General features: G+C 41.0%; 1 protein-coding gene across 1 annotated transcript in view; it reads right to left on the bottom strand.

Annotated features, from left to right (window-relative positions):
• LOC122796453 (EF-hand calcium-binding domain-containing protein 6-like) overlaps positions 1–17,243 on the bottom strand; it is a 1,291,945-nt gene that overhangs the window by 639,613 nt on the left and 635,089 nt on the right. Inside the window, exon 11 of the mRNA XM_044064930.1 lies at positions 4,792–4,857. Within this exon, the coding sequence (XP_043920865.1) occupies positions 4,792–4,857 (66 nt within the window). The remainder of the gene's footprint in view (positions 1–4,791; positions 4,858–17,243) is intronic.

Genomic DNA, 17,243 nt, shown 5'->3' with positions numbered 1-17,243 from the left:
CGTGGGCCTCTACTGAAAATGGACATATATCCAGTTAGACTAGCCCGGTCAACAAATGTAAAATAAATAAAATAAATACATTTAAAATGCTGAGATCCAAAACTGGTCTGAGGTCCAAGGTCCTTTTTGGCAAAAAAAAAAAAAAGAACCTCAAATAAGTTCCAGATGCTTGTGGGTCTGGTGAGACTGACTGAATGACTCTTTTTTCTAGCAGCTTTATATTTCTGTAGCTGCAAGTTTCTTCTGATTGGATGGAATATCGGATGTTATTCTGTTGCATTGTGGGGGGAAATGGTAAAATGGTATATAATAGCATCTGGATATGATATTCTGCATCCAGAAACTTTGGTAATGGCAATCCAGCCTTGTGGGTGCAGAGAGCAGCCCTCAACTGCCTCCAAACTGCAGCAGTCAGGTAATGCTTCAGGGACACTGACAGGGCTTATCAGAGAATAAACCTCTGAAGCGCTGATGTTGGGGGCCACCTCTAACATGAGGTTGGTATCTTCCATTGGAGATCCCCCTCTGAGGGGATCTCTCTCATTATTTGTCCTGGGAAGAACCTTATGACTTTCTAAACCACAATTTTCTACCTCCTCTCTGGTTTCAGAAGAAGGTCCTTTGAAGAGTAGAAAAATGGATTTTTACAGCAGAAAGAGTCTTCCCAACTTGCTTGCTCATGGAGAGAGTATCTTTAACCTTAGGACCAAAAAAAGTTGACTAATCAAAGGGGGCATTGATGAAAGAAGGCTTGATGGGCTCCACAAAAATCACAGAGAAGCATCCAGGCATTCATTCTAATAGTTAAGTCTGAACTTACCGCTCTAACCACTCCCTCTGAGGTGTGAGATATCAGTCTCATGGAAGCATTGGATAAGGATTGGAGGATGACCAACTGCAAAAAATGTTTTCTTATCCTCTATAGAAATGTAGCCTGAGAGGGTATTGGAGAACTGTTTGAGCAATTCCCTCTGAAATCTCATAACATGTGCCAAACTGTTTACAGACTGGCAAAAGTTGCTGATGCATAGACATGCTTCCCATACCTGCCCAACACTCTGTTCCACTAGTTCAATCCTGGTGGTTGCTATAACCACCACAGCATCCACAGGGGGACCCTTGCTCCAAATGGCCCTATCTTTAGGTGCAACACGATACTTGTCCGGGCATTTAAGGATGGACTGCATGACATCCAGATTCTTCCAAGCCTAGTGGGAGATGAGGTCTACCATCTTATCTACCAGGCAGAATACCCATGTTCTAGCTGAGCTGGTCCAGAAAGCCTCAAGGAACAATGACTTCTCTTAGGAAGGGGGATCAGAATAACAATTTTCTTTCTGTTTCAGAAGTTTGTGAATCTGTCTAAATGAAACATCCTCAGCGTTTTTGGCTGATGACTCTTATGGAGAGTATAGGTTCCTCCTCTTTCACATCTGCTTCCAAGGGGGATCTTCAGTGGGAGGGTCTGGAGAGGACTCAGAGGCACCAGCAGTGTCCTGAATGAGGAGTCTCTAGGCTTGACTTGATTGGCTGCCCTAATGGGACAGGATGTATAGATCCCACTTACACAGTTGAGTGAAAGATGGACCCGAGGGAGGTAAGGGTGCCTTTTCCAATGAAGAGAAGAAAGCTCTCTCCACTACCTCAAAAACTGATGCCAAGGAGGATCTCAGTCATACCTCCAACAGATCCAGAGAAGCATGTGAAGTCAAAACCTGGTCCCCTTGGTTACCCTCTCAAGACAGACGTCATAACCGAGCTGTCCAGCACCAAAGAGCTGACAAGAAGAGATGGCTCCAAAACTATTGGAGCTGATCCCAACCCACTGGATCCAGAACTGACACTACAGCTCCAAGATTCTTCTGGATCCAACAAGGTTGGACCTGTCTGGGTAGGAGAAACAGTGTGAATTGAAGAATGGCAAGCCTTCAGATATGACACAGACATGCTCAGAAATATCAGGTCCAAAAACTCTGAAACCTCTGGATGGATCAGAGTATCAGCTAAAGCCTGGGGTCAAGTGGTGGAGAGGCTCACAGGTCCACTGTTAAATGGAGACAGTAAAACTCCTAACTGAATTTGAGTTCTGAGAAAGTTCTTCATTGTCCTGTCCACATCCACTTCTGATAGGCTCCTAGATGACCTGAGGGAAGATGAAGTAGATGGTGGATGGGAAGCTCATTGGGGTGTATCTTGCAGGAAGGAAGAATTAAACCTCAAAGAAAGTTTCAGGAGAACACTTTGGTGACACAGATTTGCTTCTAGTTGGATCCAGATGAGGAGAGGGATCTGATGTTTTTGATTTTATTGTTGGAGTCAAGCTCTTGGTGGTAGTTGGAGCTGAACATTTAGATATCTTCTCAGGCAGAGCCAAGACCAAAGAAGCTGAGGGAGGAGAGCTGTCGAAGAACATTTTCTTGATTCCTTAGGTCTCTCTATTGTATCCCCTGGAGATTGTGCTCCAGAGTTCAAAGAAGCAGAGGATGGAAGTAGATATTTCAGTATTAGCTTATTATTTCTTTCAACCAAGGTCCTATGACTGAAACTCGAACAAATGTCACAAGAAACATCAAAATGCCCTGGACCCAAACAGTACACACATAGTGAATGGCTAACCTAATTTGGAATATTATGTCTGCAAGCGAAGCACTAGAAATTACCAAATGTTTACAAGCACTAATAGTGAAGAAAGCAGAAAAGGACAATGAAAATACTAGCAATGGTAATGAAGAGGTATCACAAGGATAGCAAAAGAAAGAGCAAGGGCTTAAGGCCCAAGCATCAAAATTACTGAAGAATAAAAATGAGTTGTCTTTTTTATATGAGGGGGAGCAATAAATCTAAACAGAGAGAAAAATAGAGAAATACAGTGATAAAGGAATGTACTTTTCTCAAAGAATAAATGTCTCACAAGCAAGTAGCTCAAAGTAACGGTGACCATATCTTATTGCTAAAGCAGCAAACAAGATCTATGGTAATTTACAAGTAGTTGGAGGATTATGGGTAAGTGAAGAAGCACTAGCTACTGAACTTAAAATCTGTTGAGAGGCCAAGGATGGATCTGAGACCCATCAGTTGAGGAAAAGATGAAAAAGACAAAAGATGTGAGGATTGTTATTCTAACACTGTGTCAATGGTTAAGTCACCTATTTCAAATACTTATTTCAAAGTTCACAATCCACTAATGTGGATCAAGCACTAAGACAAATTACACACTGGGAGTAGAAATCCTTGTAAGGTAACTGCCATGCAAGCAGCAGGCATGAATGTGCAGGGACTTGCGAGGTTGACACAGGAGGAGGAAAAAGACACAGATCTAGTGAAAGTTCTTAGAGCAAACAATCAGTAAGGACATTTACTTGATTAAAGCTAAATGACTCAGTAAAGGAAAACTCCACCCTAGAACTAAAAAAACTATTTTTTTCCTGACCTATTTTAACACCTCAAAATCTTTATTTGTAATTTTAGCCTGTTTTCCACAATATGGCTACCAATGGGGCTTGATGTATCAACGTGATCTTGTACTCCCTCAACCCTTTCTCTTTCCCAAAATACTTTGTATGACTCATGCCAGACATAAGGAAGTAACTTTGAATTCCCATCCCATTGACATATAATGGAATTTGGGAGGGTCACTGTTATTTTCTTTACCTTCTGTAAAAGGATAGCTTTTTTTCTGTCTCTAATCACTCTCATTTATGTTTGACTCAGACCTTGTTTTACACTATACTTAGAAGTTATCCAGCTACAGCCAGAAAAGTAAATGAATTGCAGGTCTTTGTTCAGTGTTTTCTTTTGTAGTTCAAGAGGAATTGAGAGTCCCCTCCCCACCACACTACTGCAGTGGTGTTAAAACTGTCACTGCACTGAAAGACCCTTGCAGAATCAACTGCTCAGACTACAAAAGAAAACCTTTCACCACAATACAAATTGTATTACATACTGCATATTTCTACATATTTTGCATGGGTGTTAGTTCCCCTGTACCTCCGTATTGGGGGCAATAGCCTCACATCCTTCTTACTAATGGATTACCACGCTAAGATTCTGAGCCTTGTAGATGAAAGAAAATACTAGTAGCTGTCAACCAACCATTTCTCTTTTACTCAATGGCAGTGTCCTTTGGATAGAGCTGTATTAGTAAGAGCTCTCTGAGGGCCCTTACACCCATGTGGTGTAGTGTGTGTGTGCGTCTGTGTGTGCCTATGTGCACGTGTGTGTGTGTGTGTGTGTGTGTGTGTGTGTGTGTGTGTGTCTGTGTGTGTGTCTGTGTGTGTGTGTGTTGTCCCTCTGCAAAAACAGCTTCAGAGTAATATTTTTTAGAATTTTAATTTCTGTTAAATACACCCAGTCCTTTGGCATTGTCTAACTGAGTCAAGAATTTGAGTAACCTAGACACTAAAAAGGAAAAAAAATTACCTTCTTCCTCAGAAACAAATCTCAAGGAAGAGTTTATGGAAATTTGCAAATTCACCTGATTCCTATAAAGAGTAAGAAGAACAGAAGTATGGGAACTTGTCTTGGTATTGATGTAGACTGACATATAACTATAGGAGTGACTTGAATACTGCCTGGAAATATTGCATTGCTGTCAAAAGTGAGGATGGCAAATATCCATTTATTTTAGTATCAGCTGCTGTAATGCTTCCTTCTGAATTAGGATCTATACATTATATACCCCAAAATTCTACATCAGGAATTTTCAATAAATTACAGTAGTCTTAAATCAAGGGCAAATGCAGAAAAAGCTAATTTGCATATTGCATACTAATTAAGAGCACTTCATCTTACCTGCTTTCAATGGCTGCTTGGAATTCTTGCTGGCTAATAACATTTCTCTCCAGTTTGTCAATTTTGCTGTTGAAGAAAAATATATTACAGTTGTTCATGTAGCTTTAATTATTTCTTGCTAAAGATAAATGTGACATGGCAGATTGCATGTTTGTGGTTTAACAGAGTATGATCTGATCCAGAATTACCCTTTTTAGTGACAATCTGGGCCACTGCAGTAAAATATAACACAAGTACAAGGTAAACATGAAAATATAAAACAATATTTAACTTTAGTGAACACCACATACAAATGCAGTAGCAGGCTGTATGACATTCTTCATATCTCTTTACAAAAACACAGCGTGTGGCAACTCAGGTCATTGCACAGCATAAAACACTGTAAAATAAATCACATGATATAACTTGTCATTACAACAAAAATTATTCTGGAATTCAACGAGGTGAGGGTGAGGTTGGGGAAGAAGGTGGAGATCCTGAATAAAAAGGAGACAGATAGCATGTCTTTGACCTAAAAGTTGTACAAATAGGGGAAGGTTACTAAATTAAGCTTTATAAGAGAATTCCACGTAAACAGCACAGTAAATTTAATTCCAGTCTACGCTGCATACATTGTGATATTATACAGATGGTTAGAATTTTCTCAGGCATATCCATACAAACATTTGATAGAACATGTTCAACAGAGCAGAGTCCAACTTATGAGATAATACTGCTGCAGCACTCCTAAATATGCCTGATACAAAGTCATCTAGAAATCAAATAGGTGGGATTCTAGAAGTATTCTAGAAGGGGCAACTTAGTCCTTAATGTATACTTTTACAAAACGCTATAAATTAGATTATTTCCCTTGGTCAAGGACAAGCTTTGCTAGGACCATTCTCCATGGTGTCCTAGACCCTCAGTCTTCCTCCTCCCAGGCTATCTATGTTATGGTAATCTAACTATATATCTAAGGCTTTTACAGAAGTGATCCATATGATTAGCACAGTACAAATGTGTAAATTATCTTGCCATAACAGCAGATATTTGAATGATCACTGCTGCAGTAGTCACTCTCTCCCTCCTATCTCTGTCCTCTATTGTGACAGGGTGTGGACATTTTTTTTTATTTTCCTAGCATTGTCTTTCTCAGGGATTTAGCTTCCATCTCTCAGTTTGCATGATAGGTCTGAAGGTCAACTCAAGCTGATTAATGATTTGGGTGCAGGGATGGTGCCCTGAAACTTTGGAAGCTGGTTGGATGTCATATCATTTGAAGGATATAATCCATATAAGTTAGGCTATTGCAGCAGTGATCAGTATGATGAACATAGCATATTTGATGATGTAACCTAACACTCTCATACTGGGCAACTTCAACGACCCCTCCATTAACTGGGAAAACTATTCATGTACCAATAGACTTGCCCAACGTTTCCTGGAATTCATTAATTCAAAATGCTGACCAGCTCGTTTCTACCCGCTTAGAGGTAGACTGGTCATTATTAACATGGGCGACCATTGCTCTACACCAATAGTTAACTCATCCCTGGTTAGATCTGACCACAAACTAATCACCCTGGAAATCCACATCCCACCCACCCCCCACCCCCACAAAGGTAACCACCATGAAAAACTTCTTCAAAGCTAACTTTGGGCTCCTAAAAACAGAGGTGGCTAACTTAATGGCACCAATGCAAATGGAGAATAGTTGCATGACCGCCGATTCATACACCAATGCACTGTGCAAACACATGGATCTCGCCATACCCAATAGAACCAAGACACTTTCCTCCATAAAAAGGAAGCTAATCTGGTGGTCCCCTGACATAAACAAACTCTACAAACGAAGGAGGAAACAGATGTGGAATAAGGTGAAGTCCCAAGACTTGAAAAACTCCCTTATCAGCCTTAAAAAGTTGAGATTCCTCATCAAATCCTCTAATGCTACATATGAAAATAGAATTGCAGCAGATAATAAAGACAACCCACAAGGTCTTCTATAGTTATGTAAAGAATCTCTATGGCAATACCCAGATTTGCTCTGAGCTACTGTACAATGGTACCTTCTATACCGAGCCAAGAGATATTGCCAATATACTGGCCAACAGATTCAATGCTAACTTTACCCCTCTCCCCCACCTAAAGGACCAGTCACAATACCAGTAGACTGCCAGGCACCCAGTATTACTGCTGCACAGGTCAAAACACCACTGTCCAAGGTCAAGAATACAGCTTCAAAGAGACCTGACAATATCCCTGGCTGTGTTCTACATGAACTACAGAGTGAACTGGCACCTCACCTGTATGCCCTGTTCAATCATAGCCTCACCTCAGGCTTTGTCCCTACCGAATGGCACACTGCTACAGTCATCACTCTCCACAAAGGAGGAGTGACTACAAACCCTGGGAACTATCACCCCATTAGCCTGACAAATTTGATATGCAAAGCTATGAAACTCATCATTATGAACCTAATAAACAAGAGTATAGGGAATCTCCAAACTCTGGATCCCACACAGTTTGGTTTTGTGAAGGGTAGATCATGCCTGCTCAACTTGGTCAACTTCTTCAGGAATCATAGAAAAACTCACTAAGCTAGGCATCAACCCCTATATCACTAGGTAGGTTGCAAACTGGGCTCATAGATAGAACCCACAGTGTGAAAGCAGCGGACTCTAAGTCAAACTGCCAACCATTCATGAGTGGAGTCCCACAGGGTTCAGTCCTGGGTCCTCTCCTGTTTGGTATCTACTTCTCTGAAGTCCAGGCCAACACAAAGGGTCTCTGGCTGACAAAAGTTCACAGACGATTGCAACTTGGGAGCTATTATTAACTCCCCAAGTGATGTTGACATCCTACAGAAAGGCCTCACTAAGACCAACGACTGGTGTCAGAACCATGGCCTTAAGCTCAATGCCAAAAAATGTGTTGTCATCCCCTTTGGGAAAAACCCGGTTCCCATGAATTACCACATCGATGGTAGTCAACTGAACACAGAAGGTGTTATAAGAGATCTGGGAACACAGGTTGACAGCAGCCTCTCTTTTGACCACCACATTGCCACTGTGGTCAGAAAGTCCTTCTATGTGGCACATCTCATTACTAAGGGTTTTGCATCCAGGAAGAAAGAGGTCATTGTCTCCCTCTACTCTTCCCTCATTAGACCAATCATCTAGTACAATGCCCCATTTGGCATGTACCTCACTAGACATCTGCAACAACTGCAGAGGCTGCAAAACTACCTCACAAAGAGGATCCTAGGCCTTAAGCACTTGTCCTGTATGGACAGACTCAAAAACTCCAACTATTCTGTGTCTCATATTGCCTACTTAGAGGCGATCTCTGCTTGACATACAAAGCCATGTATGATCCAGCTCTGATAGAAATGTTAAATTTAAAGAAATCCCAATCCCTCTGCACCTCATGCTCCAGAGACCTCTACCTCATTACCACAATCTACAGAATGTGCTGGAGGGTCAGATTCATAACCCAGAGAGTGCCCTTGCTATGGAATAGACTTCCCATACATTTCAAACAGAGCACCTCACTGGCCCTGTTCAAGAGAAACCTTGATGAGTGGATGGGAAATAGAAAATTCATCCCAGGGATCACTCCAGTGGATCTACTTGACAGAGGCACTGGGAACTAAGGTTGGCTGGCATGTCAGAGTAATTCTATGGGCTAAGTTTGTAAAGGCTCCAGGGCCATTAGCCTAATATACACATATGAACCTATGATGATCACGCTCACTGGTGAAGAAAAAGAGTTAAAAAATGACTTGTGGTTATCTGCAAACACCAAACAAATTATGAACAAAAGGGGAGAAGACCTGGAAATATGTTAAAAAAATAACAAAGTCCCAATTATTTCAGACAGCTCTGCCACTTAGCTGCATATAATATAAAAGCTGACATGGGGAACTTTTATACTGCCTTGCAAACAACCCAGCAAAAGAACTCCAAACTGCTTTGGCACTCTATAAATAGCCTCCTAAATCCAGGCAAAACTGCTCAACCAAACCCAAGCCCATAGATAACCCTGAAGCAGACTACGTCAGTTTAACACACAGTTCATTTGAGCAGTTACCTCTCTGTATAATAATAAATCAACCAGTGATACCACTACCAATGTCCAAGCAGCCACACATACCAATTCTTTCTCTTTCATATCCATCTCTACTTCCACTATCTGAAAGCATCTGCTCAGCCTTAAAGCAGCACCTCTAGTTTCCAAAAGAATTCCCTAAAATTGATGCTGATACTGTGACACTCCTTGTATCCAAGAAGGATACATCCCTCTCATCTAGAAGAAATAATTTAACCCCGCCACTACATAAAGGTGGAAACTCCACAGAGTTCTCAAACTACAGACCCATCACTATCCTCTCATCACTCTCAGACATCATTGAAAAAAGAATGATAATTACTCAGATAACTGATATCAGCTTATCTCATGCATCAAACATGGATCTCACTCTGATCACAGTACCACCACTATCCTCCTAAGTTTTATGAACACTATAAACCACAAATGCAACTCAGGAAATCTAGTCTCAGTCTGTTTCTTGACCTAGCCAAAGCTTCACATCAAAAATTACTAGATATATTTTTCAGTTTTGGTCTTTTTCAATTCTCCCTTTCCTAACTCCATAGCCACCTAAGTAACAGATTCCTTTCTCCCAGTCATAGTAGGAGTTCCCCATGGATCCATCTTAGGTCCTCTACTATTCAACATCTTCATAAATGACTTACAGTCTGTAACCAAACATGTCACTTTGATCTAATATTTATATCACTCCGCATTAATCTGTTCTGCCTGTAAACTAACCAGTCTCCAATGTCTTACTCAATAATTCCTCACCTCTACTGAAACCTGGCTTAACAATAAGCTAATATGGAATCCTAAAAAGACCAATTTACTTTTGCTCAATCCAGGTGCTCCTTCTCTCAATAACACCAGCTTCACAACCACAACTTTAAATAGGTCTATATTATAAAGCAGAAAGCAATAAAGAGTGAATACAAGTACATCGACATATAAAGAGCGATGTACAAAAATAGTGAAAGACGTACTGAGCAAAAATCAGAACATCGAACATATTTGTTTGGCCAGCAGCGAGATCCTGAGAATAAGGAAATCTATCCTTCTCCCCACTGTAGTGCAATCTCGGAGTTAGTATATTTAAGTAGGGGGGTTTGGGGAGTGCAGGGGGGCCTGTCCCCCTGCAAAAGTGTATTATTTTAGTTTTATTTAGTTAATTTACTTATACCTGCATGGCACTGTTTAAAGAAAACACGTTCGCTGTTTTGATTTTCTCTCAATACGTGTTTCGCTATTTTTGTACATCGCTCTTTATGTGTCAATGTACTTGTATTCGCTCTTTAGAGCTTTTGGCTTTATAATATAGACCCCTTTAAACAATACCAAAATCAAAACTGTTATCAATACCAAGCTACTGAGTGTCATAACAGAAGATGCCTCAATATCTGACCTCCAAATCCAGCAAACAAGAAAAAGACAAGCAAAAAACTAGATGTTATATACAGAACTAAACATTTCCTCACAGACTCTGAAAAACAATTGCTACTGCTTATCTACTTATCACAGCCATATGCTTCTCTTATCCTCACCAACATACAACGTACTAAAAGTAAAACTTGAACAATGCTATAATAAAATAACAAAAAAATGTTACTTTCCAGCCTTAAAGAGCACACTGCTGCTTATCCCAGAATCAATTAAACTGGCTAAACACAGCCACCACCTCACACACACACACCCAACTACTTGTAGCTAAATATCCGGTAAACAAACCCAATCAATGTCCAGTATTATTTAACGTTCTACATCTTTATTCACCATTTAGATCCCTTCACTCAAACAATAAAATGCTTCTGGATATAAACAAGTCATACAACACTGCAGGAAATGCCTTATTCTCTAATTACATCTCTGAAATCTGCAACTATATCCCCTATCCATTAAGGCATATTACAAAGGTACCATCTTTCAAATCTGAACTAAACAAATAGCTGTAAAACCTTGGAAATGCACCTGATCACTCCAGACTAATTCCAAATCTTTTCCCCACATCCATCATCTTACTATTTCTCCCACTGTGTACCACTAACAAAACATAACCTGCTGCTTGTATACAGTGCAATTTTTTACATTAACTTAGCATTTTTAAACCTAATTATCCTTGCCTATTTATACTTACTCTAAATTGTATCACACTTTATTAAGATTGTATGTATTTGTTGCTTTTGCTTATATAAAATTACTATTCCTATTACTATTTAAAATTAACCCTTTTAAATTAAGGTAGATTGCTTTTCCAGGCAACTCAGTGGTGAGAGACCTGGGCACACAGGTTGACAACAACCTTAACTTTGATCACCATGTCTCCACAGTGGTAAGAAAGGTATACTATATTGCTCATCTCATAAGTAAGGGCCTTGCCTCCAGAAAAAAAGAAGTTATAACCTCCCTGTACTCTTCCTTCATCAAGCCAATAATTGAGTACAATGCCCCTTTTGGTATGTACCTTTCCAAGCACCTGCAGCAAATGGAGAGGCCACAAAAGGTTCCTCACAAAGAAAATTCAAGGTCTTCAGCATCTATCCTATGAGGATCATCTGAAATCACTGTCACTTTATCCTGTTTAATGCAGACTACTCAGAAGCAATCTCTGCCTTGCATACAAGGCAATCTCTGACCCTGCTTTATTGGAAATGCTGTATATCCACAAGTCACATGGTACATAGGTTACTTACTCTAAAGGCCTTAACCTAGTATTATGTGACATTAATAGAACCTGCTGGAGGGACAGATTTATCTCCCAGAGGTTAACACACCTTTGGAATAGACTCCCACTTCATGTCAAGCAGAGCACCTCATTGGCCCTCTTCAAAAGCAATCTGAAAGATTGGATGGGTAATTGTAAATTCACCCCGGGGGCTCCACCTGTGTCCCTCTTGGACAGGGGCGATAGGTGCTGATCATGGAAATAAGGGTAAAACTTCGCTAGGCTTGAAAGAGCTCTAAGGTCATTAGCCTAGTAATCTCCCATTTTCCTATGATCCTATGAACTGTGCCTCAATTATTGTATTTTACTGTAACACTGTAGTAAAGCTTGTAAGTTTTATATTACGTTGTTCTTATTTTTGTTGTCCATATGATGAGGTTTTATTCCATGTGCTTCTGCTGAAAAAGGCTTTTAAACTCAGTTGGACACTTCTGGTAAATAAATAATAAATGAATAAAATATTAATTTCCTGTAGAAAACAAATAGTTGCCATTTTAAAATATGTGTTAAGGAATAGTCAGCTGTTGGAAGCAAGAAATGAAAGTTATGTACTCACCATAACAGTAGACCTGTGAGGCTGTTTCCATCCTTCCTCAAAGTATGATCTTCATCCACTTTCAAGCTTTTGGATCCAGGGCTCAGGCTCCTCCCCTTACCCATAATCCCCTGTCTTAACAGAAGTAACTCAGATGAAGTTTGACACCAGGAAAAAAGGCAAGCATCCAGTGTCTAAGATAGAGAAGAAAAAGAAAAACAACTAAAAAAAAAAGTCTTGATAAGAAACCTCTAGGAACCAAGGCTAATTCAGCCAGAGAAATCCAGGAACTTGAATGTCAAATGTCATAAGACACATGGAAGGGGGAATGTGAGAGGAAAGTTGAGGAAGGACCGAAACAAACCCCACAAATCTGTTATGGTGATACTTAAATTTCATAACTGATGCTGTCTTTTCCATCCTTTCCTCAATGTATGAGACAGAGTCCCTAGCTACTGTAACACTTGAGTGGTCTCTGGAAGGATATTCTGGACTGTATGTTCAATTTATAATGTGAAATGAAGGCTTGGACCTTAGCCCATGTAGCTGCTGCAGAAATATCAAGAGGTACTCTGGAAAAAGAAGGCTGTCAATGAAGTGACTGATCTAGTACTGTGGGTTTTTGGGAGGATAGGCAGAGACAAACCCATCTGTTTGTAAACATAAGATATACACACAGACAACCAATGGGGGAGTGTAACTCTGGATACTCCTTTTCCCATTTTGACAGGGGAGTAAGACAGAAACAGCTGATCAGTTTTCTTGAAAGTTCTGGCCTGATGTAAATAGAATCATAACTGACAGTGAGCATCTAATAAGTGTAATGAGTATTCACCTTTGTTTGAAACTTTTAGGAAAAACGGGAAGATTTATGGATTGGTTGACAGAGGATTCAGGATTTGTTATGGACAGATCATGTCTGTTTAACCTGGTTGACTTCTTTGAGAAAGTCAATAAGCCCACGGACGAGGGAAAGACTGTGCATACTGCCTACTTTGACCTGGCCAAGGCATTATGGCCTGATCCCCCATTCACGTATTATACAGAAACTCTCTCAATTGGGAATGAACCCCTATGTAGCCAAATGGCTTACTAACAGGACACATACTAAAGTGGGTAATTTCACATCTAGGAAAAGGCCAGTCACCAGTGGCGTACTACAGGGTTTGTGCTGGGCCCTTTACTGTTCAGAATTTATTTCTCAGAAATCCAGGCAAATGTGGGCAGCCTGTGGCTGACTAAATTCACTGACAACTGCAAATTGGGAGCAATCACTGAGTCCCTCAACTATACTAATGTACTGTAGAAGGATTAACGCAGACAAGTGACTGGTACCAAAGCCATGGATTGAAGCTAAATGCAAAAAATAAAATAATGCATAATTATTGCTTTTGGGAAAGCTAATACCCCCACTAATTACAATATAGACAACGCCCCCCTAAGAGGAGACCCAGTGGTACATGACCTGGGTCCTCAGGTTGATAGCAATCTGAACTTCGAACACCATGTGTGTCCAAAGTGGTGAGGAACTCTTTCTGTGTGGCACATCTCATAAGTAAAGGCATGGCATCTAGATCTAAGGACATTATAATTCTATTGTATTCAGCCCTTATCAGACCGCTAATTGAGGACAATACATCCTTTTACATGTACCTCTACCAGACATCTGCAATAGCTGGAGACATGCCAGAATTTTCTCACCAAGAAAATACAGGATACACAAAACAAGTCCAACACAGAAAGACTGAAAGCCCTGTTACTGTATTCTGTATCCTACAGATTTCTTAGGGCTGATATGTTTCTGGCTTACAGAGCAGTCAGTGATCCGAGCCGGATGGAAATGTTACATGTTCATAAATCAAACTGCATGAGGTTCACTTGCTCTGGGATCTAGACTCCGTCTGGAACAAATCATGCTGAAGAGAGGAATACATCTCCTAGAGAGAGTACTCCTTTTCTGGAACAAGCTTTCCATTTACAAAAAGCAGAGCATCTCCCTGACCCTCTTCTAGCACAACCAAGGTCAATGGATGTGTAATCATAAATTCACTACTGGGGTGGTGCCCATGTCTCTCATGGACAGGAGTAGTTGGTATTAATTACCATACTATAGGCTCATACCTCTGTGAACTTCGCTCACCTGACTATTGATAATTGGAGTAACTTGGGATAAATATGTATGGCTAGGTTTGTAAAGGCTTTAGGGCTGTTAGCCTAGTAACCTCCTATGAATATGAACTTGTAAGAAGCCACCTTTGATGAGACTTTAGACAAGATCAGACAGGAGTCCCTTTGGACTATGTTGTTTGCAGATGACATTGTGATCTGTAGTGAGAGTAGGGAACAGGTGGAGGAGACCCTGGAGAGGTGGAGATATGTTCTAGAGAGAAGAGGAATGAAGGTCAGCAGGACTAAGACAGAATATTTGTGTGTGAATGAGAGGGAGGACAGAGGAATGGTGAAGATGCAGGGAGTAGAGGTGGCAAAGGTGAATGAGTTTAAGTACTTGGGATCAACAGTTCAGAGTAATGGTGAGTGTGGAAGAGAGGTGAAGAAGAGAGTACAGGCAGGATGGAGTGGGTGGAGAAGAGTGTCAGGAGTGGTGTGTGACAGACGAGTACCAGTAAGAGTGAAAGGGAAGGTCTACAAGAGGATAGTGAGACCAGTTATGTTATACGGGTCGGAGACAATGGCATTGACAAAAAGGCAGAAGTCAGAGCTTGACGTGGCAGAGTTGAAGATGTTAAGATTTGCACTGGGTGTGACGAGGATGGACAGGATTAGGAATAAGTATATTAGAGGGTCAGGCAAAGTTGGAAGGTTTGGAGGCCAAGCCAGAGAGGCAAGATTACGTTGGTTTGGACATGTGCTGAGGAGGGATGCAGAGTATATTGGGAAAAAGATGCTAAGGATGAAACTGCCAGGTAACAGGAAAAGAGGAAGGCCTAAGATAAGGTTTATGGATGCGGTGAGAGAGGACATGCAGGTGGTTGGTGTGACAGAGCAAGATGCAGAGGACAGGAAGAAATGGAAACAGTTGATCTGCTGTGGTAACCACTAACAGGAGCAGCCGAAAGAAGAAGAAGAAGCCACCTTTGGAAGAAATGTAAGGTTGGTTGTCAGACATGCTCTCTCTTTATGAAGAGGCAAGTATTGAGGTTTTGAAGACAATGCATGGAGCTCAGAAATATGCCCAGCAGAAGTAACAGCAACTAGGAACAGAGTTTTCCATGATAAAAAGTTTAAATCAACCTTGGCAGCAGGTTCAAATAGAGGACTAGTTAGGGCTTGCAGTAAAATGGTAATATCCCAAGGAGGAACCGAGTCTTTAAGCTGGGGGTATAATAGAAAGGTTCCTCTAAGAAATGCTTTAGATAGCCTTAAGAATGCAATGGGGGGGGAGTGATTCCCACCAATGTGAAAGGAAGATATGACTAATTGTACTTTAATAGTGGAATAGATGGCTCCATTCCAAGAAAGGTCAGCCAGGAATTCCATGATATCTGGAAGGGTGGGCCAAAAAAAGGATCAAGATTGTTCTCAACTGCCCAGATGAAAAACCTTTTCCATTTGCTTTTCTAAATCTCACATGCAAAAGGTTTATGTGAAGAAGTTAGAATATGAACAACTCAGGATGAAAACCTGGACCGTTTAGCCATCATTGGAGTTGCAGAAACCATGTGATCATCTTGGGATAATGTACAAAATTAGGCCAAAGGAAGGGAAATCATACTTGTCAATGCCAGTAAGGGGCTACGGGTATGATTATGATTTTCACCAGTGCTTTCTGTGAAAAGTTTGGAGTCAAGGAGTGGGAGTGAAGACATAAAGGAGTCCGGGGTCAAACTGTGGGTCAAAGCACATGTCCATGACCCCCTCCTCCTGGGGGATCACACAGAAGAATTTACTGCACTTGGTGTTGTGGGGAGATGTAAATAGATGACAGCAAAGTCAGCTTAAAAGCCTGAATATCTGCTTCATGATTACAGGATTGAGAGCACTCAAGAGGGAGAAGGACAGACCTGCTCAACTTGTCCACTAAAACATTGAACTTCCCTGGAATATGTGTTGCTATTAGAAAGTGGTGAGAAGATATTGCTCATTGTCACACTCTCATGGACTCTCAACATAATGGATAATATCTGGTTCCTTCTTGTTTGTTGATGTACCCTATGTCTGTCAAGTTGTCTGTCTGTATAGCTGTCACCTCTAAGGGGAGACTGTCTCAAAAGACCTACAATGCTAGAATTTATTTATTTATTTTATTTTACATTTGTTGACCGGGCTAGTCCAGCTGGATATATGTCCATTTTCAGCAGAGGCCCGGGGAGAAAAGCTCCTCGAAAACACAGTAAAATTTATATATAAAAAACAATGACTGCTCTGATGTCCAGTACATTGATGTGAAGACTGGACTCTGACTGTGACCATACACATTGGACCATCTTTCCCAGGTAATGCTCCCCCCCAAGTGGGAAGCATCCACGGTTACCATGGCTTCAAGAGAGGAAGAGTTCAAATGACATCCCTGTGAAACATGTGGTCACTTCACCCACCACTGGATGTGTATTGTGCATTTCTTTTAAAGATACTTGGAAGGACACAGGTTGCTGTTTTATTGACCACTGCAGAACTCACACGTAGGATCTGGCTAGGGGAACCACCTTGATTGAAGCTGCCATGGTTCCCAGGAGACTGAGAATCATTTTTGCTGGTGGCTTCTGAAAAGGCAAGACAGTTAAAGCCTGTTGGTGAATGGATACTATCCTTGCCTGGGAAAGTTTTATAACTTGAAGGTTTGTGTCTAGCTGGGCTCCTATGAATCCTAAAGATTGAATTGGACTGTGATCTTGTTCACCAGTGCACTCTTTAAAAAGTTTGGAGTCAAGGAGTGGTAGTGAAGACATAAAGGAGTCTGGGAGCAAATTGTGGGTCAGAACATATGCCCATGACCCCCTCCTCCTGGGGGATCACAGTGGAAAATTTACTGCACTTGGTGTTGTGGAGAGATGTAAAGAGATGACAGCAAAGTCAGCCTCAAAGCCTGAATATCTGCTTCATGATTACAGGATTGAGAGACCACTCAAGAGGGAGAAGGACAGACATGCTCAGCTTGTCCACTAA

The sequence above is a fragment of the Protopterus annectens genome, chromosome 3.part0, assembly GCF_019279795.1.
Source record: "Protopterus annectens isolate FY-2018-M chromosome 3.part0, PAN1.0, whole genome shotgun sequence".
Classification (NCBI taxonomy): Eukaryota; Metazoa; Chordata; order Ceratodontiformes; family Protopteridae; genus Protopterus; species Protopterus annectens.
This window is presented reverse-complemented; position numbering and strand designations above follow the sequence as displayed.